The 26118-nt window shown below is 43.4% G+C and overlaps 1 protein-coding gene across 1 annotated transcript; it reads left to right on the plus strand.

The window, feature by feature from the left end:
- Positions 1 to 5143: 5143 nt before the first annotated feature.
- Sccpdh (saccharopine dehydrogenase (putative)) lies at positions 5144 to 24197 on the plus strand. Its single transcript, XM_021156674.3, has 12 exons — positions 5144 to 5458; positions 7475 to 7587; positions 13346 to 13426; positions 14996 to 15125; positions 15822 to 15871; positions 16605 to 16735; positions 17719 to 17836; positions 18660 to 18779; positions 18878 to 18934; positions 21174 to 21285; positions 22709 to 22790; positions 23583 to 24197. The coding sequence occupies exons 1-12, from the start codon at positions 5269 to 5271 to the stop codon at positions 23686 to 23688; spliced, it is 1290 nt and encodes a 429-aa protein (XP_021012333.1). The 5' UTR covers positions 5144 to 5268; the 3' UTR covers positions 23689 to 24197.
- Positions 24198 to 26118: the final 1921 nt, after the last annotated feature.

Genomic DNA, 26118 nt, shown 5'->3' on the forward strand with positions numbered 1-26118 from the left:
GTGTGTCTGACGGCTAGGTGTGCGTGGGTAATTAGCTCAAGTCGACACCCGATAAAAACAAGTGTGAGTCTTAGTTAGGGTTTCTATTACTGTGTTAAAACACCATGATCATAAGCAACTTGGGGAGCAAAGAGTTTATTTCACTTGTCCCTACAGTTCATCAGGTAGGGAAGTCAGGGCAGGAACTCAAGCAGAGCAGGAACCTGGAGCAGATGCAGAGGCCAAGAGGAGTGCTTTACTGGGTGTTCCTCATGATGACTTTCTCAGCCTGTCTTCTAAGCAGAATCCAGGACCACCAGCCCAGGGATGGATAACACCTCTCACAGAGAGCTGGGCCATCAGTCAAGAAAATGCACTATAGGCTAATCTCGTGGGAACATTTTCTCAACCCAGTTTCCCTCTTTCAAAATAACTCTAGTTTGTGTCAAGCTGACATAAAACCAGCCAGCACAGTATGTTATTAGAATATTTTCCATTTTAATATCATCCAGATATTAACAACCAAAATAACTGTCATATCTGAGATGCAAGTATATTTTAAGCTTTTGGTGCCAATATATGTCCTGAATTCAAATGAAGCAGACCCAGACAGTGTGTGCCTTATGTATGGTGTGGATGTACTTTGAGCAAGTTTCCCAAGAGTTCGTGTGTTGGAGCTGGGTCTAAGGGCGGTGATAAGAAAGGTGGTGAAACATTGAAAAGCAGAGCTGGTAGGATTAGATTCTCAGGCGTTACTGCTGAACACACTGATGCAGTGCAGGAGGAATCCTTGTTAGTTTCATGAGTGTGGGATGATGAAGCAAAGTTAATCTTTCTTCTTTCTTTTCTTTTTTCTTTTTCTGCTCTTTTTTCTTTGTCTCTATTTTCAGCTAAGCAAGCACTCTAACACCAAGTTAAACTCCTAGCTCGTCATTTTCCTTTCTGTTTCCTTGTGATGTAAACAGATGGCTAAACTTGACAAGAAACCAAATAGGGCTGCCTCAACTTGATCCTTTGATCTTCAACATTGAGCTAAGCAATTTTTGTTGATTTTAAAGTTCTTAGCTTTAAGCATTTATCACAGCAACAGGAAACAAATGTCTTAGTTACATTTCTTTGGCTGAAAAAAAAAATCACCCTGACCAAGAAAGCATTTAAATGGCTCTATAGTTTCAGAGGGTTAGAGTCCACAACAGTGGAGCAAAGTTTACGGTGGCAGGAAGAGGTGGAGCTCACATCTTGATCCATGAGTAGAGACAGAGAGAGCTGACTCAAAATGACAAGTCTTTTAAAACCTCAAAGCCCACCTCCAGTGACATACTTCCTCCAACAAGGCCACATTTCCTAATCTTCTCCAAATAGCCACCAACTAGGGACCAAATTTTCAAACATGTGAGCCCATGGGACCATTCTCATGAAAATCACCACATTCCACTCCCTGACCCCCACAGGCTCATGGCCATATCATACTACAAAAGCATTTAGTCCAACTTCAAAAGGCCCCTCAGTCTTTCACAGTCTCACAGTCTTGACTTTGTTCTAAAGCCCAAAGTCAAGTCTCCTCTAAGACTAAGAGCAATTTCTTTCTTTTTCTTTTTTTTTTAAGCTTTCTTTGTTTTGTTTTGTTTTGTTTTGTTTTGTGTTGTTTTGTGTTGTTGTGTTTGGCAGAGTCTCTCACTGAACTGGAGTGCCCTGATTCAGCCAGAGTGACTGGCCCCAGTCATCCTCCTGCCTCTACTTCTCCAGAGCGGTAGCCAGAAGACCCTGGCTTTTACGTGGGTGTTGGGACCTAGCCTCAGGTCCTCATGCTTGCACAGCAAACCTTTTACTGATGGAGACATCTCCCCAGACCCCACATGCCTGCAGTTTTCATCTGGACCAGCTGGCTGGTGCCAACCATGTTACCAGCCTTGTCTTCCTTTATCTTTACTCCCTGTTACAATCCGACACTAACCAGCCCAGTGTCTGTTTCTCTTTACCTGGGGCCGCACACATTTCTCCCCTAGTCTGGTGAGCACACCGTGTAGCTCTTTGTGCACACCTGGTCCTGTATTACTGATTTTCATGCTCATTGAGCAGAGAGCCTCTGCTCAGTATCACGGACTTTACTTAAAATGTGATTATTTTTTGTTCATCGTGCTTTTTAAAAAATATTTACTTAAAATAGTTGCGTCAATTACTCTCTCAATTCTTCTATATCTAAACCCTGCTAATATAGGCCAGTACTGGCTTCTTCTTGGAAGTTTCTTTTTCAGTGAATTAAAACAAGTACCATATTACACAGGGGTCCTCAGCATTGTTTGGCACCACCGACACTACATCCTGGGACGAGTGTCTTCTCTTGCTTATCCTGCCTAGACTTAGATCAGTTCCTCTCCTCATTTACCACATACACATCGATTAAGCCATCAGTCCCAAATTAGGGATAGCAATGACGTTGTCATAGCCATGGATTCATTGATCCTGTTTTCAGGAGGCTCTCTGAGAATGCATGCTGGATGGCATTAAATGGCTTTCTAGATGGATACAAATAACACGATTACAAAATTAAATTTAGGAGGAGTTTTTATCTCCAGCATGAGCTAGAAAGATTTTCCTGATGGAGACATCTCCCCAGACCCTACGTGCCTGCAGTTTTCATTTGGACCAGCTTGGTGCCAACCATGTTACCAGCCTTATCTTCCTTTATCTTTACTTTCTGTTACAGTCAGACAATAACCAGCTTTGATGGCTCAGCCATTAAAGGCTAGGCTCACGATCAAAAATATATCTATAGGGCTGGTGAGATGGCTCAGTAGGTAAGAGCACCCGATTGCTCTTCTGAAGGTCCGAAGTTCAAATCCCAGCAACCACATGGTGGCTCACAACCACCTGTAATGAGATCTGATGCCCTCTTCTGGTGCATCTGAAGACAGCTACAGTGTACTTACATATAATAAATAAATAAATAAACAAACAAATAAATAAATCTAATATATATATATAGCACACTATAGCTTAGGTGTTGAATGTCCACTACAGGCCCACGTACAAAAAGGTTGGTTCTGGGTAGTAGGCTTGTGTAGAACTCTCAGAATCTTTTTTTTTTTTTTTTTTCTTTTTTCCCAGAACAGAGTTTCTTGTACAGCCCTGGCTGTCCTGGAACTCACTCTAAACCAGGCTGGCCTCAAGCTCACAGAGATCTGCTTGGCTCTGGTTCCCGAGTGCTGGGATTATAACCATGTGCCACAAAACAGTCTGGCCTCAGTCTTGGTATGTGATGTATCTCTTTAGCTGGTTGGAGTCTTTGTGTTAGGTCTGGACCCTGAGGTTCTGGGAAACCACTGTTTGGAGGTAGTGGAAGCTTTGGTGGGGGCTAATGTGAAGTCCTTAAATCATTGGGGAGATGCCTACAGGGGAGAATGTAGGAGCCATCAGCCCCTTCTACCTTTGTTTCATGGCCATGAAAAGAGTAGTTTGTGGGGGCTGGAGAGATGGCTCAGTGGTTCAGGGCTACTGGTTGTTCTTCCAAAGGACCCAGGTTCAATTCCCAGCACTCACATGGCAGCTCACAACTGTCTGTAACTCCAGCACCTGATCCTCTCACACCAATGCACATAAAATAAAGTATTTTTTAAAAGGGAAAGAGTAATTTGCTCTGCCTTGAAGTCCAGTCACCGGCATCCAGAAAGACTACCAGAGGCCCAGAGACTCAAAGCAACAGGCACATCTGATCAAAGACTGAAAATACACAAACTGCAAACCTAAGCAAGCTTGTTCTTCTTTGCAAGTTAATTTATCAGATATTTTCTTTTTGTTTGGTTTTGGCTGTGAGTTGCCTTGTGGGTGCTAGGAATCGAACCTGAGTTCTCTGGAAGAGCATCTAGTGAGCTTAACTGTGGAGCCATCTCTTCATTCCCCAATGAAGAGATGGCTCCACAGTTAAGATGGCTCTTGATAGTGAGAAGAAACCAACTAGAGCATTAAAAACAAAACAACAACGACAACAACAACAACAACAACAACAACAAAACAGCTGGGGAAGCTGGCCCAGCGCTCAGGAGGCAGAGGCTGGTGGATCTGAGCTGGAGGCGGGCCTAGTCTACAAAGAGAGTCCCAGGACAGCCATCAGAGTTAACAAAGAGAAACACTGTCTCAAAAAAACAAAACAAAAGGGGTGGGGTGGGAAGTGGGGTGGAAGGCTTGTAATTCCAGGGCTCAGGAGACTGACACTGGAGGACCCAGATTCTGAGGCCACAGAGAAGTTGTCTGGAAACAAAAGCAACAACAAAACTTTAAGCAAGTTTAAGACAAAGGAAAACAAACAAACAAACAAACAAACACCACTCAAAAATAATCAGCAATTTGGGCAGCCCTGAAAACCAGAACTGGGTCTAAGAAATCTAGAATGGCATTCAAGTCAAGTGATATTTACAGAACAAAATAAAAATCACTAAGGCAAATGAGAGGCTTCATGGGATAGTGGTCATTTAAATACCCTGGCCTAGCTGCTGTACCCACCCCCATGGACATTCTGCTTTCTACAATATGTCTCAATGAGCAGGATTAGGTTTGGTCTGTAGCAGCTCCCAGAATAGCTCAGTAGGCACAAGCGCTTACTGCTGATCCTGACATTTGATCCCTAGACTAGTTGTCCTCTGGCTCCTGTGCACAGACAAGACATAGAGAAGCATTAACAAATTTAAAAAAAAAATTTTTTTTTTAAAGGAAGCCTAGCCCAAAGCAATGGTCTCTGACACCATCAGAAAGGATGGATGACAGACAGTCCAGGGCTCTCAGCTCGGGTCACCAGCGTTCCTTATTGCTAATAAGCTTCTCCTCCACCACCGACTTCCAAGCAGTTTTCGGCGTGGGCGACCCCCTGGCCGTCTCTTTTCGCAATCTCCCCGGAGAAGCGGGAAGAACCGGCCCGCCCTGGTCCTGCTTCAGGGGGACCGAGAGGACGCGATGATTCGGGTGGCCAGATTGATGCGGGTCGCCGGGCGGCGAGCAGCAATGGGCCGCCGGCCGCTCCTGTCAGCCACCGAGGCGGACGTGCAGCCCGAGCCGGATGCGGCGGCGCAGCACCGGCCGGCGGCCCGGGATGCAGCGCAGCAGCTTGGTCGCGAGGAGGCGTGGGCGTGGCTGTGGGCGTGGCCCGCGCGTGGACCGAAGGGAGCCGGGCGCTGTAGCCGCGCCGACGGCGGCCAGGACAGCGGCGGTTGCTGCGCCCGGTACTGGAGTCCCGGCCTGAGGCGCAGGCGCGGTGGACTCAGCCCGCCCCGGGCTGCAGCTCGCTGTGGACTCGTCATGGCGACGGAGCAGAGGTCTTTCCACCTGGTGGTGTTCGGCGCCTCTGGCTTCACCGGCCAGTTCGTGACGGAGGAGGTGGCCCGGGAGCAGATAGCCTCGGAGCAAAGCTCCCGCCTGCCCTGGGCCGTGGCGGGCCGCTCCAAGGAGAAGCTGCAGCAAGTGCTGGAGAAGGCTGCCCAGAAACTGGGTAATGCGGCGGGGTCGGCGGGGTCGGCGGGGTGGGCCGGGCTGGCGCAGGTCGCCGAGGGGCGTCTCCCTAGCGTGCGCCTGCATCGAGCCCTGCCGGAGGACCGGACGTCTCGCCCGGCCTTGTTCCGCTCCTAAATTAAAGGAAAAAAAGAAGAAAAGGCTTTTCTCTCCCTCCCAATTTGGGGATTTCCACTGTCGAGAGATAATTCAGAACTTCAGTGGCTCCTCTGTCCATCTCTGTCGTTCTGATGGGTTTGAAGGGTTCTTGGTACTTGTGGGAAAGGGAAATAAGAAACGGATTTCTTGGAGGTCCATTGTAGTTTGTCTCTTGGGGACAATTAAGAAAGCTGAGTTGTACTAACAATATTATAGTGCACCTATTTTTGTGGCTTGGTGATACGGATTTAGCTCAGCACTTCTGAACGTGGTAAGCATATACACTGTGCTACTGAGTTACCCCGCTAGCAGCTTGCTTTTTATTTTTTATGTTTTTCTGGTTTTCAGTTTGTGTTTTTGCTCGTCGAAATCCTCCTGCAGTTCTCACTTTAATTGCTGGAGGCAGTGTGGGCTGGCCTGGACCTACTGATGCCCTTGCCTCTTCGCACCCCCACCCTCCACTCCAGTCGTCTTATTCTTCTTAAAAATGTGGGAAAATTTTTTTTTTCTTTTTAAGTTTTGGATGCTTACTTATTCTTTCAGCTTCTAGTCAACATGTTGATTGAGTAGTATTTTCCATGCTAGGCCTTGTCCTAAGTGTTGTGATGCACACATGGGAGTGAGGAGGGACACGCGGGTGCTCTTGCATACACACACACACACACACACACACACACCCAACTTTTCTGCTTTGGGGAAGCACCCGACTTAGAACCCCATAGCCTTGAAGTTTGGCAACAAAATCTCCACCCAGGACAAGTCACACTTGTTCTGCATTCTTTCTATTCAGTTTTATGGTCCCACACTGAGCCTTGTCAGGGCAAGGGAACACAGCCTTTTGCTTTGTGCTGCCACTGCTAACACACAGAACCTTGGCAGAGAAGTTTTGGACATGTATTGTTTTCTGGAAAACAGGCCATTATTAAAATACATTGTTCCTTTTATTTTCCCTCAGTGAGAGTATAGCAGTGGTTCTCAGAGACCTGTGGATTGCAGACCCCTTGAAGGTCGAATGACTGTTTCACAAGACCATCGGAAAACACAGATGCTTAGATTATGATTGACAGCAGTAGCAAAATGGCAGCTATACATTAGTAACGAAAATAATTTTTATGGTTGGGGTCACTACAACATGAGGAACTGGATTAAAGGGTCACAGCACTAGGAAGGCAGAGAACCACTGCTGTATAATTATAACCTAATTCCTCACCATCTACATTGCCCAAATTAGGCAGCTTTGCATAGAGTGCCTTAATCAGTGGAGTCTTGCATGGCTCTATTGGGTCAATTAGTTCCAGTTATTTCCTTATAAGCTTGGATGATTTTATATAGGCTGGGCTACTTAAAAATGAAATCATGGGTCTGGCGAGATGTTCCAGCAGTTAAGAACATGTACTGCTCTTGCTGAGGATCCCAGCAGCCGCGTTGGGTGCCTGACAGCCCCATGTAACTCCAGCTTGAGGGAAGATCTGCTACCTCTGGTCTCCTTGGGCACCTGCACTGACGTGCGTATGTGCACACACACAATTTAGTAAAATAATAATTCTTTAAAACTACTAAAAAGTGCATTGGCCTCCAAGTCCTCTTTAACTCTCATGGTGCCGAGTGGTGGCAATCTCCTCCTCCTCTCTGTAATTGGGTCAGATACAGTTGTTTAGGAGCTGTTTTTGTAATAGAGGCATCTTGATGGGAAGGAAGTCAGAACAGGCATCTACTCAGCATGTTAACAGATTATAAAGTTTTCATGGTTGAAAGTCTTCAGTGTAAAGTTGCCATCACTGACCACTATAAGCAGGTGATCTAGGAGGTCTCACGTTGACTTGGACTTGAATGAAATGATTCTGTTTTTTAACTTTAGGAAGAGCATCACTATCATCTGAAGTTGGAATCATAATCTGTGATATCAGTAATCCAGCCTCACTTGATGAAATGGCTAAACAGGCAACACTTGTCCTCAACTGCGTAGGACCGGTAAGCAGTCAGCCTTTCTTTGTATCAGAACAAACAATCCATTCATTCCTAACAAAATCTGGTATTTTACATTCCAGAGGGACACAAGGGTGGAGGGCAGATGACAGATTGAAGGCCTTCACTCCACAGGGAAGTCTTTTCATTGACATGATAGCCTTCCAAAGTAGTGACGGGTCTTTGAGACCCTATTCAGAGAATGTGCTGATTGGCACCCCTTACCCTGTGTCCCCCTCTTTAATGTGAAAATAAAGTAAAAGTTTGATGAGCTAGAAAGATGGTTCGGTGGGTAAAGGCATTTGCCCTGCAACCCGACAAGTTTTGTTCAGTCTCTAAGACCCATACAGTGGAAGGGGAGAACTGGTCCCCAAAAGGTGTCCTGTGATCTGCACCCTTGCACCTTAGCATGGGTTCATGCATGCATGTGTGTGTGCACACTCCCATACACAGTAAATACATGTCATTTGACATTTTTAAACGTTTGCATTTACAGTCCCAGCTTCTTTGCTTTACTCTTGTATCATTATGTAGATATTTTAAAGGATAGAAGAGGTAGAAGCTAAAAGCAAACTTAACTTATTCATTTATTGTAAAGTGCATTATTCTGGGCAAGTGGGACAATCATGAACAGAAAATTATGTATGGAGTTTACATTTTTGTGGGGCATATAGAAATATAATAAGTCAAATACATGAAGCAGAACAGATATAGGTATTTGCATACCAGTCCCTCTCTCTCTCTCCCCTCTTCCCTCTCTCCTCTCCCCTCTCTCCTCTCCCCTCTCTCCTCTCTCCTACCTCCTCTCTCCTCTCTCCTCTCTCCTCTCTCCTCTCTTCTCTCTTCTCTCTCCTACCTCCTCTCTCCTCTCTCCTACCTCCTCTCTCCTCTCTCCTCTCTCCTCTCTTCTCTCTTCTCTCTTCTCTCTTCTCTCTTCTCTCTTCTCTCTTCTCTCTTCTCTCTTCTCTCTTCTCTCTTCTCTCTTCTCTCCTCTCTCCCTTCTCCCTCTCTCCTCTCCCTCACCCTCTCTCCTCTCCATGTAGCTCTGGCTGTTCAAAACTCCCTCTACAGACCAGGCTGGTCTTGAACTCAGAGATCCACCTGCCTCTGCCTCCTGAGTGCTGGGATTAAGGGAATGTTCCACCAGCTCTCATCCTCTCTCAAAGTATTTCTGAGGAATTGACATTGAACAGAGGTCAGAATAAAGGGAGAGAGTAAACTGTATGATTGTTGAAACTGTTCTGTGGAGAGTAGGTGCAAAGGTTCTAGGTGAGACTGTGCTTGGAGAGACTGAAGATGGAGAAAATAGTGAGGCTGAGGCTGGTAGCCCGGCAGAGATAGGAGGGATGGTGAAATATTCAGGAGGTAGAGTGCGTGGAGTCTTACAGGCTGGGGTTAAGATCTGGGTTTCTTTTAAATGTAATCAAGTGACCTTGGAGATCTGATTTCATTTCTAAGTTATTCAGCTTCTGAGATGAAAAGTAGCTAATACGCTATTAGCAGGATGGTCCAGACCAGACACACATTAAGGCTGTAGTGGAGGTGGTTAAAGTGGTGGGGTCATCTGGATGTGGCAGCTCCCACTAGTAGTCCAGAGCCTTGGAGGCCAGAGCTGCCTCTTCTCAAGCTAACAAGACCCTGTCTTAAAAAAAAAAAAATGGTTGCGCTCAAAGTGTAGTTTAGTGTTTTAAAAGGAAACAGCCCTTGCCCTTATATTGGATATTGGTTATGAAAGGCCCCTTCCACACTTTGACCTGTAGCAAGATGACTGTAGCAAGATGACTGTTGATTCTATTTACTGATCTGAAGAAGCCATCATAATTGGCAATATGTTGGAGAACTAAACATCTAAAATGTTAACCTCTGTATTCTCATTGTTAGCTAGCTCTGATATCGATCAGGCTGAGATTCAAGCAAGTTTCTATTTTGTTATAATCACTGTAAGACTTAATTCTTCCTTGCTCAATATTCTAGAAAAATCCAACCCTGTTCAGGCTGTCACTGAATGTGAGCCTGCCTGAGCCAGCTGGCCTTACATCAGATTACACAGTTAGAAGCACTGTGCTGGGTCTGTTTCCCCTTGGGGGTTCTAGTCTACTCTGAAGCAAAGGTTTCACAACCTTTCCCTTTGCACTCTGACTCACTCCCTCACTCTACCTGATTACTTCCCTCTCTCTCTCCCTCCCTCCCTCCTCCCCTCTCTTCCTCCCCTTCCTCTCCCCCTTCCTCCCTTTCATTCCCCTCCTTGCCCCCCTCCCTCCCTCCCTCCCTTTCTTTCTCCCTTCCCTTTTTCTTTGAAAGGCTATTGCTTGCAGCCCAGCCTAGCCTGAGACTTGCAGTCTCTCCTGCATGAGGTTATAGGGATGAGCCAGGTTTTCCTGTGAAACTAGAAACGGCCAGGACAGAAGTCTTCTGTCTTTGTGATACCAGATCTGCCTGTTTACTTGTTTACCTCCATGCAGCACCTGGTCTCTGCCTTCATCTCTTGTCACAAGGAAAAAGCTCCCGTGTCTGTTGGGCACAACATTTGAAAGCTTTATGTTTATAATTATATATTTTCTTAACTTTACTGGATCAAGCATTAACTTTTCATTTTTATCGGATTCTTCTTAAGATGATGTTGATGTTGCTGTGTATGTGAGCTCACAGGCCAGAGGAGGACATCAGATTATGGTAGCATGGGAGAGCTACACACACACACACACACACACACACACACACACACACACAGAGGGCACAGCGAAAGCATTGTTTATTACTTTCTCAGGGGTTGTGAGCCCCTGTTGGACTTCTCTGTCAGCACTTAGGCACTTTTGGCACTCATCTTTTTAAAGACTCTCTTGATTTGGTAAGCCCTGGTAACCCGTCTCTATGTGCTATTTTAAAGCAGACTCCTCCGAGGGCTTCCTGTTACCTCCCACACCACTACCATAACCCACTTTTCCCCAGGCATCCCTCTCGATTCCACGGAAGTGCTCTTTCAAGTCCAGTCCTACCAGAGGCACCCACCTCAGTCCTCATCTTAAACCACTTCTCTGCATTTGAGCTAGAATTTTCTTCCTTTTCTTTATCTTTTTCTTTAATTTTTGAGATATAATCTTACTTGCTAACCCTAGGCTATCCTGGAACTCACTGTCAACTTAGGATTCCCCCTCAGTTTTTCTCCCCCATCGGTTTCATCCATCTCCAGTGTTAGATCTTAATTTCTGTTTCTAAATGTCCAGGCTTCAGAGCTCAAGCCTCAGACTTTCTTCTCTGTTAGACGTGGATAAGCAAGCGGTAGGTAGCAGTAGGGGACAATAGCTCAATGAATGATGCTATCATGGTGGCCCCGTTGTGTTCTGGAATTCTCCGTGCTTCTGAGAGTGCCCCTTGTTACTGTATTTGGTGCTTGACCACTTGACGCCCAAGATGTTAATCTACACTTCAAGGATCAATAATTCTTCTATACCCAGAGTTAGCATGAATAAAAGTTCTCATATGTTCTGTCACTCAGTGGCTCAGTTTGTACACCCTTGGTGGAGATACCCTACCTGCAGGCCTACAGGCTTAGAGCATGGAGTGTGGAGAACTGACTTGAGATCAAAGATTATTACTCCGAGTCTCTGAGCACCTTGCACAAGCTCAGGGAACAACAACAACCTTACAATTTTATTTTTATTTATGTATATGTGTATGTATCCCATCTCTGTGCAGTGTCTTGTAGGGACCAGGAGACGGTGCCAGCTGCCCCGGAGCTGTGGTTACAGCTGAGTGACTTGGGTGCTGGGGACTGATTAAGTCCTCTGACAGAACAGCAGGTGTTCTAACCACTGAGCAATCTCTTCAGTCCCAATAAAGGAAACTATTTGCAGCATAATAAAATAGGGATAACTTAGTGGGATATTTTCAGATTGTCCAGTGGATAAGTGGCTGTGTGACAGAACAGGAAGAAGAAGAAGATGTGTTGTGGCAAAAAGGAAAATGTGCACTTTCTTTAAGGAACTACGCTTATATTAAATGGTTATGAATGGTTGTTAGTATTTGGGGGTTTGTGGGTAGAGTCTAAGAGCTGTGTCTCGCTAGCTCAGACATGGGCTGGGGATGTTGGGTACCAGCCCATCAGAAGCAGGGTAGGAGAAGGTCGATCTAGGTGGTAGAAGCAGACACTGCTGGGTGTGACATTACATCTTTAGGACTGCGGGAACATGAGAACTAAGGGCTGTGGCATGACGGGATGCTCAAGAACTGTGAGGAGATAAGTTTGGACTTCAGAGTCTGAGTAGACAGCCACTCTAAGTGGGGCAGAGGGAGAGGCTGGATTCCACTCTTCTGTTAAAATAAGAGTTGGGTATTTCTTTGGGAATTAGTTTAGATTAGTTACTGTGAAGTGATTGGGGGCTTTGTGTAGAAAGTTAGGTGAAAGGCAATATAATCTAGACTTGACAAATTTTTAGGAGACAGATTTGGCAAAACTTGCTGACTTACAGGGAAGGTGGGTTGAAAGAACACTTCCAGCTTTCAAAGTCGAAAACTGGGTGTAGAGAGATGTTAATCACAGAAGATAAAATGTGAGTGCTATGCACTGTACCACTGGCCCTGCTCACAGGAGCAGCGTGGCGAAGGGAGGAGTGCTCCCAGGTCGATCTCCTCCCCTCAGACAACCGTGTGTGTGTGTGTGTGTGTGTGTTTGTGTGTGTGTGTGTGTGTCCTATTTAAAACCTTCCAGTTGGAACTGCTAGCCTGACACTCTGTCATTCCTCATCTGGCCTCTGTATTTCTTTCCAGACTCATTTCTTATTACTTCTGGCTCAGCCAGGTTGTGCTTTTAGTAGTAGCAACTCTCTTTTCCTATATCTGCATATACTTTTGCTTTTATTTATTTTCCTTTTCCTTACAAATCCTTTTTCTTTTGGCTCTAATTCAAGTAATTTTTTTTTTTTTTTTGGTTTTTTTTTTTGGTTTTTCAAGACAGGGTTTCTCTGTGAAGCCCTGGCTGTCCTGGAACTCACTTTGTAGACCAGGTTGGCCTCGAACTCAGAAATCTGCCTGCCTCTGCCTCCTGAGTGGGATTTCTTCTGGAGAGCTTTGCATTGCCTTCAGTTAGAGATTAGTGTGCGAGCTTCTGGCTCCATGGCTCCTTTATGCACAGTGAGGGCCACGCAGCACACTTTGCCTTAGTTTCCCAGTTTATCTTTGTGCTGTGTTAACTTTTCTCTCTGTGTGTGTAGGTTAGAAGACAATTGAAGGTGTCAGTTCTATCTCACGTGTGTCACTAGGACTAAACTCAGGTTCTTAAGAGTGATAGTTGGTGCTTTTACCTGCTAAACTGTCTTATCAGCCCAGCATTTGGCTTTTTGATAACTTAAGACTGTACTTCTAAGAGTAAAGTGGCATTTTGCTTGTGAAATCCTCTGTGTGTGTGTGTGTGTGTGTGTGTGTATACACACTATGGTACACATATGGTCAGAGAACAACCTTGGAATCAGACTTTGTTTGAAACAATCTCTTTCTTGCTCCTGCATCTACCAGGGTAGCTGGCCCATGATCTTCCAGACATTGGCATGTCACCTTTCATTGCACCTCAGGAGCGCCGAGATACACACATATGTTATGCATTACATGCACTACCATGTCAGGCTCTTTACATGGGTTCTAGGGATCTGAACTCCAGTCCTAATGCATGCTTGGCAGGCACTTAACCACCGAGCCATTTTCCCATGGTCTTTGATTCAGTTAAGCTTGTGAAGTAAGAATAATACATTGGTTTTCTTTATTTCCTTAGTATCGATTTTATGGAGAACCTGTAGTAAAAGCATGTATTGAAAATGGAACAAGTTGTATTGACATCTGTGGGGAACCTCAGGTATGTAAATCAAAAAGAAGAAAACAAAATTATTCATAAATGAATCTCTGTGGAGTGCGAGCATGTTTGGTAGCATCCTGTAGACATTTTGAAGCTGACGCCTTCCTAGTGCTTAGAGGTGGCGTTTTCACGCTGTCCTCCTCCTAGCTTGAGGGAGAGCACTGCCAAGATCTTAGCTTCAGTTTTCTTAAAATGTTCTATTGTTATTTCCTTTGTGTGTTGATCTGCTGGTTTTTATAGCTACTGAATCCTGTAAGCTTGATTATTAGAGAAGTGTGTATGTTGTGGGTAATTCTCAGACTGTAGCTCTTAGTAAGTTTTTCGTTATAAGTTCCCTTTTTAAAAGTAGGTACTGTTACAACATCACAGAAAAAGTGAATACAAAGTTCCCTCGCCCTGGGCTGGGGATGTAGTTTCCATGGTAGAATGTTTGGTTAGCATGCTGTCTTAGGGTCTCCATTGCTGTGAGAGACCCATGACCAAGGTAGCTTTTATAAAGGACGGCATTTAATTGGGGTTGGCCTACAGTTTCAGAGGTTCAGCCCGTTATCATCATGGTGGGAAGCATGGCAGCATCCAGGCAGACACGGTGCTGTAGAAGGAGCTGAGTGTTCTACAACTCAATCCACAGGCAGCAAAGGGGCCTGTCTTCTACAGGCAGCTAACAGGAGGCTCCCTCTGCACTGAGCAGAGCCTGCACCTAGGACTGCAAAGCCCACCCCCACTGTGACACATTTCCTTCAGCAAGGTCACACCCCTAACAACTTCCCTGGGGACAAGCGTTTCAAACCAGCACACATTCCCAACCTTGGACTCCATTCACAGCACTGCATGAACAGGGCGAGATGGCACATGCCCATGCTCTGGAGCTCAGGGTGTGGAGTTCAGCCGCTGAGATGTTCAAGGATATTCTAGTCAAACCTAACATAGGCTTCAAGAGACCCTGACTCAAAACAACAAAAACCAAAGGAAGCAGGATCTCTGTGAGTTCAAGACCATAATTGAGTTTGAGGCCATCCAGGGCTACACAGTAAAGCTTTATTTCAGAAAAAAAGAAAAAAAAAAGCATTAAATGAGATGGGTTAGGTGGTAGACCATGTACTTCATATGTGTGACACCCAGAGGTCAATCCCCAGCATACGTTATATAAAAATATTTTTAAATGGTTATATTTATTTAATGCTTGACATTTGCCAAACACTATGCTAAAAACCTTATAATAATTCTTTAAAAACATATCTGGGCGCTGGAGAAATGACTCAGTGGTTAAGAGCACTGGAAGCTCTTGCAGAGATCCTGAGTTCAATTCCCAGCAACCACATGGTGGCTCACAACTGTATGTAACTCATACCCTCACACCAACTTACATTCACGCTGTGCTTTGTAACATTATTGCTTGGGGTTGGTATTTGTCAAACAACTGAAAACCATCTGACAGTTAATATTGTGTTGTAGAGCCACATTGGTTGGGCAGTTCCAGTTTAATGGCTTTGTCGTTACGATAAATCATTTAATATCGGTCTAGGTGTTTCTATAAACTGATTGACATTTCTGTCCTGGATGTTTTAGTTTCTGGAACTAATGCATGCGAAGTATCATGAGAAAGCTGCAGAGAAGGGGGTTTATATCATTGGAAGCAGTGGCTTTGACTCCATCCCAGCAGATCTAGGAGTGCTGTACACCAGGAATCAGATGAACGGTAATGACTGCTCTGTAAGGGAGCTTTGTGGTTTTCGCCATCATGGCTAGGCCTGCACTCTTGATATCTTGAGTGCATCCCTAGCCATGTTATGTTTGTTTGTTGGTTGGTTTGTTTAAACAGCTTTAAGTATTGTTGTTTTGTTTATTTTTTTTATTTTTTATTTTTTTTGTGGTGCTGGGATTTGAACTTAGGGCCTTGCACATGCTAGACAAGAGCTCTATCACTGATCCACATTCCCAGCCCATGTTTAAGCTACCACAAGGAGCGTTGAGTGTTTTTTCTGAACATTTGTAGTCATTTTCAGTTATTACTGAAAAGTCCTTGAAAGCGATTATGGTAAGGCAGACTCCTTCCTGTCGAGTTCTGTGACGAGCTGTCCGGGATGAGTAGACTAAGCTGTTGTCTTACTGGAGAAGTTCTTAGCACTCTTAATTTAAATACTACAGGAGAGTTTGACAACACTACCAGTTATTTATGCTAAACTCTTTCTGAGAGTTCACCTGGCCTTCACTGTGTCTTGCTCTGTGGATAAAAACATAATAAAACTGTTGTCTGTGAAGATTTTCTGAAAATTTTTCAACTGTAAGCTTAATAAAAATGCCCTCACCTGAATGACATAGTTTAATTACTTGTCCTGGTTGGATAACTTAGGTTTCATTTGATTTTACCTTTAACATTCTCTTATTTCTTTAGGTACCTTGACTGCTGTAGAAAGCTTCCTGACAATAAATACAGGACCTGAGGTCAGTTTCCTGTTTAGTTGTTGTTTTCAAACTAATGTTAAAAATATTTTGGAAGTGATTCATGGCTCTTGAAAAAGATTTAGATTGCTGGGCAGTGGTGGCACACGCCTTTAATCCCAGCACTTGGGAGGCAGAGGCAGGCGGATTTCTGAGTTGGAGGCCAGTCTGGTCTACAGAGTGAGTTCCAGGACAGCCAGGGCTACACAGAGAAACCCTGTCTGAAAAAACAAACAAACAAACCAGGACAGCCAGGGCTACACAGAGAAACCCTGTCTGAAAAAACAAACAAACAAACAAACAAACAAACAAAACAAAACAAAACAAAACAAAAAAAGAGGTTTATATTAGATTTTATATGCTTTTAGTGTTGAGAGTCTCTATGTTTAATTTTAGAAAATTAAGATAGCTGCTTTGTTATTAGAGTGAATTACTATGGTCCACTTCTAAGACATTCATGTGTAATAAATGTCAGTTCAGAAAACTGTCACATTAGTGCCAGTCAGCATGAATAAGTATGGAGAAAGAAGAGCAAGCTTGCACTGGGGTAAATGGTGAGTATAACCAAGCCAATGAGTGTTATTGCTGCCTAGTTGGTCATGAAAATTCACCTCAAGATTATTACAGGATTATGTCTTACACAAATGGAGGTGAAATGTAATCGCTCTAAGTTACTTGGTCTTATCTTTCAGTAATTGCCCTTAAGGTGTGTTTAACTTGTGAAATATTTTCCTAGGGGTTGTGTATTCATGATGGAACCTGGAAGTCGGCAATTTATGGTTTTGGCGATAAGGGTAGTTTAAGAAAACTACGGAGTGTATCATGTCTGAAACCTGTCCCAATTGTTGGTACAAAGTTGAAAAGAAGGTATATCAATTTTAAACCTATTCTTTACTATTTCTAGTCTGTGTTGCATTGCTATTGGTTGGTTATTAATGTGCTACTAAGAAAAGCTTGAAGGCTTTTGATAAGTTCAGAATTATTTCCAAAGTTAAAATGTAATTAGCATATTATACTGTATAAACACTTTATATATTCACATACATAATACTTCTAAAAATGAATTTTATGATGTCTGTCACTATCAAAATTAAATTTCAGTTCAGTTTTTTATGATAAAACTACACCTTGGACTAGGCAGTGGTGGCTCATGCCTTAAATTCCTCTGGAGGCAGTGGCAGGTGGATCTCTGAGTTCGAGGTCAGCCTGGTCTACAGAGCAAGTTCCAGGACAGCCAGGGCTACACAGAGAAACCCTGGCTCTGAAAACCTAAACCAAAGGGGGAAAATAAAGATCATTTCATATAATCAACATGAATTGCCCTTATGTGTGAGAACTTAGACAGACAGGACATAAGAGTTGGCTGTTAGTGGTATTTAATTCAGTCATTATATAGAGAAGTTGACGGGATCAAACCCTGTATGTATGCGTCAGGAGTGTGAGAACTCGCGGAAACATTGAAATAAAGGCACATTCTGCCTCATTACTAATCAATCACTGCACGAAAGGCTTCTGCCTCATTACTAATCACTGCACGAAAGGCACATTCTGCCTCATTACTAATCAATCACTGCACGAAAGGCTTCTGCCTCATTACTAATCAATCACTGCACGAAAGGCTTCTGCCTCATTACTAATCACTGCAAGAAAGGCTTCTGCCTCATTACTAATCACTGCACGAAAGGCTTCTGCCTCATTACTAATCAATCACTGCACGAAAGGCTTCTGCCTCATTACTAATCACTGCAAGAAAGGCTTCTGCGTTCTTTAATTTGGACATTTACCAGTCGATGTTGTGATCATTGTAATAATTGGAGGAAATGCAACATTTTCATGGCTCTGTCTTGCAGGTGGCCAGTCAGCTATTGTAGAGAGCTGAACTCATATTCCATTCCTTTTTTGGGATCTGATATATCTGTTGTGAAAAGGACTCAGCGTTACTTACATGAAAATTTAGAGGACTCACCAGTAAGTAAACATGACATATCTTAATAAAGTGTAAGCCTGTTTGTTTTAGTACCTCAGTATGTTTATTGTCTTAAAGTTGTGATGTTCATGTTTGTAAATAAAGTGTATAATATTAGGTCATGGGTGTGGTACTAGCCTTGTGTGTGATTCAGACCTGGCCTGCAGCAGGATCAGCAAGCAGCACCCAGACATCTCTGCTGGAGCTCTGTTTCTGTAATGGTTTTTGGAGATGTTTTGTCCCCTGCCCCTGGGTCTCCTTGCTAACGCTGGAATGCCAGATCACTCCTTTTGGTGAATAGTTGCTCACACTGAGACTATAAGAGGAAACCATCTCCGATTAAAAAGGTGGAGAATGAACTAGATGTAGTGACTCATGCCTGTAAGCTCAGTATTCAGGAGGCTGAGGCAGGGAAATTACTATAAGTTCAAGGCCAGCCAGGAAATTACAGTAAGTTCAAGTCCGGGGCATGTCTGGACTGTGTAGTGAACTTAAAACTAGTAGCCTAGGTTATAGAATGAGACCCTGCCTCAAAGGAAAGAAAGAAATGGTGAAATATGTTTTCTCTTAGAGGAGAAAGAGAATTGATGTATTATTACTAGACTCAGAAACATTTTGTGAGCTTTGGTGTTTAAGTGAACAAGTTAGTTGCCATTTGCAACAATTCCTTTAAAACCTAGGCTCCCAGTGTTGAGTTCTGAGCAGGTTCTGAGCACAGTGCAGTCTTTACATGGGAACTGGGTTCAGTGTTGTGACTGAGCAGTAAGTGCAGCACAGCCACTGTCTGTAGGAGAGTAACGCTCTGCCTCTGCCTTGTGCATCTAGGTTCAGTATGCTGCTTACGTCACGGTGGGAGGCATCACCTCTGTGTTTAAGCTGATGTTTGCAGGACTATTCTTTTTATTCTTTGTGAAGTTTAGCATTGGAAGACAACTTCTCATAAAAGTAAGTAAGCTTTTTATTAAATTAAATCTTTAGAAATACTTCTTGTGAAGTTTTGATAATATTATTGAAGTTTGTTTTTGCTGTTGTTTTTCTTGTAGTTCCCATGGCTCTTTTCCTTTGGCTATTTTTCAAAACAAGGTCCAACACAAAAACAGGTACTGTTTGTTTCTGTTTGGTTTTTTTGTTTACACCAGGACCTCTAATATCATAGACTTGAATGTTTATGTCTTGATGTCTCCTATCTCTTTTGCATAGTTTAAGGTGAACTCACCTTCCTGACATGTGGTCCCAAGGCCAGGCCCAACTGGATTAACTCTGCTTTGGGTAGCTTGGAATATTAGATCTCCATCCAGGCCAGAGAAATGACTTCCCCTAATGGGTCCACACAAAGCTCTTCAATCAATGGAGGGTTGAGGTAGTGTGGGCTTGAGTTCAAGTCTACCTTGGGCAACATAGTGAGACCCTGTCTCAAATAAACAAAAATAAGCTAGGAGACTGGAGAGATGCCTTAGCAGTTAACACTGCTACTTTTACAGGAGACCTGGGTTCAGTCCCATCATCTACATAGTGGCTCAGAGTAAGTAAATCTAGTTCCAGGAGATCTGATGTCACCTTTTGACCTCTGTAGGAATCAGGCATGTATGTGGACATATATGTGTGTGTGTGTACATATACATGTAGGCAAATGCTCATAAAATAAAAATGTCTTTCTTTTTTTTCCAACCAGGGTTTCTCTGTGTGACCCTGGCTGTTCTAGAACTCACTCTATAGACCATGCTGGCCTCAAACTCAGGGATTTACCTGGCTCTGCTTGAGTGCTGGGATTAAAGGCATGTGCCACCATCACCCAGCTAAATAAGTCTTTAAAAAAAAATGTATACACTTAAGAATCCTGCCCTTTGCCCCAGAGATTTGATATGCTGCCTTCTGAACTCTCCCTGTCTCTCCTAGTCCATGTCTTCTTTTGCTGTTGAGTCTGTTTATAATTTTCTCTTGTCCGTGTATTATAAGAAAGGCAGAGCCTATCATGTGACCATCTCAGGGCCTAAAATATTCTCTTGACCTTAGTTATGTGTGGTTAAAAAACTTGTTAATCATGGTTAAATTCTTTGTCTCTTTGTTCCTCTTTTGGTCCGTTAAGCTGTGTTAGCATAGTGCAGGCATCGAGTGTGACGCTTGAGCTGACTTTTTACATCTTTTCATCAGGGCCGGTGTAGTCACTGTTTGTTCCTTTTGTCCTATCAGGTAGATTTCTAAACCACATAAGTGTGTTCTGTACTCCTTCCAAACACGTCAGCACCAGCATTTCTTGCCTGTATAAGTGGTCCTGCCATTCTCTAAGTCACAGTGTAGGATCACTTTTAAGCCAATGTTTTTCTTTTAATTATGTGTGGGGGTGTATGCACATGAGTGCAGGGGTCTGCAGAGGCTGGGCGAGGGCATCGGAGCCCATGGAGCTGGAATTCCAAGTAGTTGTGAACCATCCAACACATGTGTTAGGAGGAACAGCAGCCACTCTTAACCACTGAGCCATCTCTCTAGCCCCTCATCTTTATCTTATCCCTGTTCCTATCACCTTTCCTTTCCTGACACACCAGTCATTAGAATTTGTAGTTCAGAGAAGTAATTTCTGCCCCATGTTACAAGATAATAGATACAGCAGATAATATATTGATTTTTTTTATTAGAAATATCTTATGTCCCAGGCAACCATGTGTATTGAGAGCTTCTCTTGACTATCTTTCATTGGGTCATTTTGCTTTTGTGACATGAGACAGACAGTTGTGCTCAGTGTCATCAAAGTGGTGGGAAAGGCATTTGCTGAGCTGGTAAAGTCACCAAGTCTACCCAGAAAACTCAGAAGGCTAAAAGAATCCCATCATCCCTAACACTACCACCCAAGACTCAATCCCCCGTGGATGAGCAGAGTCGGGACTCTTGTCTTAGTTCAATATTAAAGACTGGCTATGGTACAACACAGCCTGAGTCCTCTGGAAGAAAAGGAGACGTTTTGTGGACTGTTTTGTCTGTAGCAGTTTAAAGTTCTTAGTGTTCAAGATCAGTGCTTTTGCTTGCTTGTTTTGTTTTTTGAGACAAGTTTTCTTGTGTACCCGGGCTGTCATGAATCTCATTCTGGAGACCAGGCTGGCCTCAAACTCAGAGATCTGCCTGCCTCTGCCTCCCGAGTGCTGGGATCAAAGAATGCACCACCACGCCCAGCAGAAGCAGTGCTTTTTAGTAGAAGCAGCTTGAGTGAGAATCTGTCACAGAATTCTGACACCCATTAAAACAGATTTAGGAGGGGGAGGTGTCTCGTGAAATAGGACAACAGCGTCTGTTGGGTTGGAGACAGAAATGACATTATTAAGCACCCCATTGCTTTTTCTTCCACAGATGGATGAGACATCATTTACAATGACTTTCTTTGGTCAAGGATACAGCCATGGCACTTGTGTTGAAAAGAACAAACCAAATATCAGAATCTGCACTCAAGTGAAGGGACCAGGTATTTTGTAAATGGCTTAAGGATGTTTTAGGCTTTTTTAGTCAATTTTGTTAATGCATCTAGTTTCTTTTTCATGATAACTTAATAAGTTGAATAAAGTTTGAGAATGGCAAATTTTAATTATTATTAATAAGAAAGAAGGTTAGCTGATATTTTTTACTTGCTTTAGTCTCTTACTTAAATATTTACTTAAATAATTCTGAGTCAAATCTGTGGTCCAAAATTTCCAATTTTGTAAAATATATAGATTCACACATATTTTATAAAGGAGCATAGTAACTTTTGATAGGTTGGTAAAAGGATCCATTGTCCAAAAGACTGAAAAACTTTTAGAGCACTATGCAGAGACGAGCCCTCACATGAGCCGAAGGTGAAGGGTAGGTGCCACAGTCTCTGATCAGGACTAATCAAGCCAGATGACAGGCCTTTTTTTTTTTTTTTTTTTTTTTTTTGCATCACACTTCCTTTTCAAATTACACCCTGGCTTTTAAAGATAGTTTGACTGTGCTGCAATTACTGTGTGGCAGTAATGGACCTGCCAGTGCCCCACTGTATTACAGACTTCTTAAGTTACTGGGCACAATCAGTTGTTTTCTTTACTATACTAAGAGATTTTTTTGTTAAGTACATGAAGAGGGATCAGTTTAGACTGACAGAAGCCAAGATGAGAGTCCTCAGCATCAGTGGTTGTTAAAAACCAGTGTTGGCACCTGCCTGGGGGTGACTGGCTCAGCCAGAAACTCAGACAAGGTGAAGCGGCCTCACCTGTAAAGTGCAGATGGGATGGTGTCACTCACTGCGTAACCTTAGGACTTGAAGCACTCAGTACAGAGACTTCCTGACCATAGCACAGCTGGAATGTCTATAATCTGAAAATCAGACCATTTGAATAGCAACAGTTACATAAGTGGCAGATTCTGCTCCTGACCTCATGTCCTGGGTAATGTCAAATTGCAGGTGTGCTCTAAATAGTTTATAAGACTATCTCCAATCTCAGCATTTGGGAGGCTGAGGCAGGCAGATCTCTGTGAGTTCCAGGCTGGACCTAGCAAGGCTACATAATGAGATCCTGTCTCATAAAAACAAAAAAAAAAAAAAATTGAACCGAACAAAAAATTCCCTCCAGGGTAGTAATTTCAGTATGTGTATACACGTGTGTGTGTGTGTGTGTGCGCGTGCGTGCGTGCGCGCATGTGTGTTCCAATATATGAAGAAAACAAAACCTAAAGCACAGATGTTTCAAACAGTTTAGGTGAAGCACTACTGGACTATATAAATGTCAATTATTATCTTTGTTTTTAAGTGACCCAGAGTATTTACTGAAAAAAATTCTGTATACTTAGTGCTAGACATGAAATGCACCATTGGTTTCTGGGTTCTGTCCACTTCATGAACACTTTTCTCTGCCCAACCCTTTCTGCAGAGGCTGGCTACGTGGCTACTCCCATAGCCATGGTTCAGGCTGCCATGACTTTTCTGAATGACGCCTCTGACCTTCCAAAAGGGTAGGTTTGGCTTTCTTCTAATGAAAAGGTATCTTTTAACTGTGTCACATTTTAGCTAATTCTGAGCTCATTTTCAGTCTTGGGTCTATAATGAGTTGTTTTTGTTCCTAACCAAAAGTGTAGGTTAAAGCAATCTAAAGGACAATTCCTGTCTGCCTTTGGAATCACTGTGAAGGGGAATGAGAACGTGTAAGCTGGCGTCAGTTCTTTATAAAGGAAAAAAAAGCTCAAGTGCAGAGCTGGCCCCCAGGAGGAGGCCCTTGTTGACTGTTAGCAGTGTTATCAGTCAGTGCTTGGGTATACATTGGCTGTGGGCGGAACCCTGGCTTAGCGGCTGGGAACTGAGTTTGGTGCTGCTCAGTGGGTATGGAGTGTGCACTCTTACTGAGCGTTTCGCTGGTCCTCTTAGAACTATACCATGCTCACCAATATGCAGAAGCTTCTGGATCAAAAGCAAATTATAAAAGTTGTGTGTAGTAGAACCTAATTTAAAATTTCAAGTACTTATCATTTAGCATTTTTAAAATATTGGCTATTATAGTTACAGAAACTTATTCTCCTCAGCTTTAAGTGGCTGAGTGAATCCAGTTCATGTTTTTATTTAGGCCTCTTGAGTGTGGAGATTCGGGTATATGAGCTATGTGCTCATTTGCCTGGTTTTAGGAATGGACCCAGGAGGAGCTGTGACAGAGTGAAGAACTGGTTCTCAGGGGTTGTGCTGTGATTGCTATCCTACAGAGGAGAGGGTTGGAAAAGAGCCATGTGCACTGTATTCTGTTTACTGTTTTACAGGGGCGGCGTCTTTACACCTGGAGCAGCTTTCTCCAGAACAAAGTTGATTGACAGACTCAACAAACATGGCATTGAATTTAGTGTCATTAGCAGCTCCGAAGTCTAAACATTTGAAGACTAACTGAATCATAAAATGCACAAACCGCGTCTGTATTTGATATGTGAAATTCTTCTATAAGCCTATCTGACTGTATGTGGACTGTCAAGTATAAAATATCTGTACATTAAAAGCAGGAAATTATACTATCTTATCCTAAACTTCATATCTCAGCTGTTTTTATGATTTTATTGCTTGTGAGAGAAAACTAACATTCTCCTTACGTTTTTATTGACAAGTGAACTGGAAGGTCAGATGGTGAAGAGGGCCCCTGTTGGTGTTGCTGACAGCATTCCTTAGTGACGGAGCGTGGCTGCTGTTAGGCTGTGGCAGTAGAGTCTGCCTTCCCTGCCCTGGTGTTGTGGAATCTCACCCTTCTCTAAGTTCCTCTGTGTAGCATGTGAGCGTTTGCTAAGTGAAACTGTACTTCTACTTCAGTCTGCTTTCTCACCCATCTACTCCATGGACTGATCTTGGATTGTTTAACTCAGTTGAATAATAAAGGGTTATTAATTGAGTGACTTTTTCCCCCCTTTTTGGTTTGGACTTGTATGCATACTTTCATACATTGGCACTACTTAAAGTGGCCTGACATTTTTATTTCCAGTAATTGAGCAGTGTAGCTTCCTGTCCCTGACTTTATAACTGTGACTAATGTTAAGCAAATGACTTTAACTTTGTATTGATTTTTGACAGCCTCAGCAGAATTTGTCAAATTCAGACATGTTTGGCATGGAAGTGGAACAAGGAAAAGAATGTTTCCTCCTGTAATAATCACATGGCATTCATATACTCAGAGGCTGGGCATGTGGCTCAGTTGGTAGTGTGTCCTTAGCACACATGAAGTCCTGGGTCATGGCCCCTGCACTTCATAAACTGGGTGTGGTAGCAATTCTAGCACCCAGGAGGCAGAGGCAGGAAGATCAGAATTTCAAAGTCATCCTCAGCTATGTAGTCCAGGGTTACAGATCCTATCTCAACAAGAGAAACAACGACCCCGACATACACATGCAGTACTCATGCTATTCCTTATGCAAAGGAGGCAGCCACGGGGTGTGGACATAACATATCAGAGCACCCATGCTTCCTGACCTCAGCTTCTCTGTTCTCTGTGTGAAAGAATAGAGTATTCAACTTGAAAAGAAAAGACAGGATCTTTTAATTTTTTTAATTATTTCTATTTATTTATTTGGTTTTTTGAGATAGGGTTTCTCTGTGTAGCCCTGGCTGTCCTGGAACTCACTCTGTAGACCAGGCTGGCCTGGAACTCAGAAATCCACCTGCCTCTGCCTCCCAAGTGCTGGGATTAAAGGTGTGCACCACCACCGCCCGGCTCTATTTAATTTTCTAATTGGCCAGCAATAGTATATATTTATGAGATTCAAAATGAGTATCACAGGGGCTGTGGAGGTGGCTCAGCAGCCAGGAGCACCAGCTGCTCTTGCAGAGGACTCAGGTTTGACTGCCAGGACCCACACGTGGCTCACAGTTGGTAACTCCAAGGAATCTGATGCCCTCTTCTAGTCAGCAACTCTGCACACAGGTGGTACACATACGTACATTCAGATACATGCACACATAAAAATCAATTTTTAAAAATGGTATTTAGCCAAGCATAGTGGTCCACACCTTTAATCGAAACACTTGGTCTGCATAGTTCCAGGACAATCAGAGGTATATAGTTAGACCCTGTGTGGGATCAACAACAAAAGGTGTTTAAATACATGCACATATAGAATGAACAAAGTAATAACATCTACCACCTGGAACTATAGTTTCTTTGTGGTGAGAACATTTACTATCTTCTCATTTCCATCACTGCTGACCGTGGTTAGCCTGGGACAGAACACACAGCCATACTCCTTGTGACTTGTATCACCGACAAAGGACTCCTCACATTTCACCACCTCCCTCAAGCTCCTGGTGCACACATCTTTTCAGTTCTGCCGGTTATTTTTGTAGATATGAGATTATATGATATCTGTCTCTGTAGCTTGATTAGTCACTCAGCACAGTGGGCTCTAAGTTTCTCTGCTATCACAAGTTAGAATTTGCTGCCTTCACAGACAGCTTCTATTACGTTGTTCTTTGACAGTTCTTCTGCATGTGTACAATGCACCCCAATTGCTCCCACTCCTCCCTCTTTTCGTCACCCTTTATCCCTGCCAGTTCTACCAGTCACTTCCCACACTCATGACTTTGTTTTGTTCTGTGACCCACTGAGTTTAACCATGGCCTCTGGGCACCCATGGGTGTGGAGCTATCCATTAGAGTCCAGTGGGTTTATCAGTGAGCCTATGACTGAACAATACCTGGCCCCCAATTCCTTCATTAGTCAATAGTTCAGCAGGGAGAGGCAGGGCCCAGTGAGCCCCTCCCCAGCTTGTGATGGATAGCAGACAGGCCCAGCCACAGCTGTCATGATCATGGTTGCAATGG

The sequence above is a fragment of the Mus caroli genome, unplaced genomic scaffold (genome assembly GCF_978045245.1).
Source record: "Mus caroli unplaced genomic scaffold, Mus_caroli_1 scaffold_1, whole genome shotgun sequence".
In the NCBI taxonomy this organism is placed as follows: Eukaryota; Metazoa; Chordata; class Mammalia; order Rodentia; family Muridae; genus Mus; species Mus caroli.

Excerpts from the sequence above, each read along its gene's own strand:
- Sccpdh (XM_021156674.3), top strand. The coding sequence starts at position 5,269 with ATGGCGACGGAGCAGAGGTCTTTCCACCTGGTGGTGTTCGGCGCCTCT. Across the intron at positions 5,459-7,474 it reads GAAGGCTGCCCAGAAACTGG|GAAGAGCATCACTATCATCT; the intron begins GTAATGCGGCGG and ends TTTTAACTTTAG. Across the intron at positions 21,286-22,708 it reads CACTCAAGTGAAGGGACCAG|AGGCTGGCTACGTGGCTACT; the intron begins GTATTTTGTAAA and ends CCCTTTCTGCAG.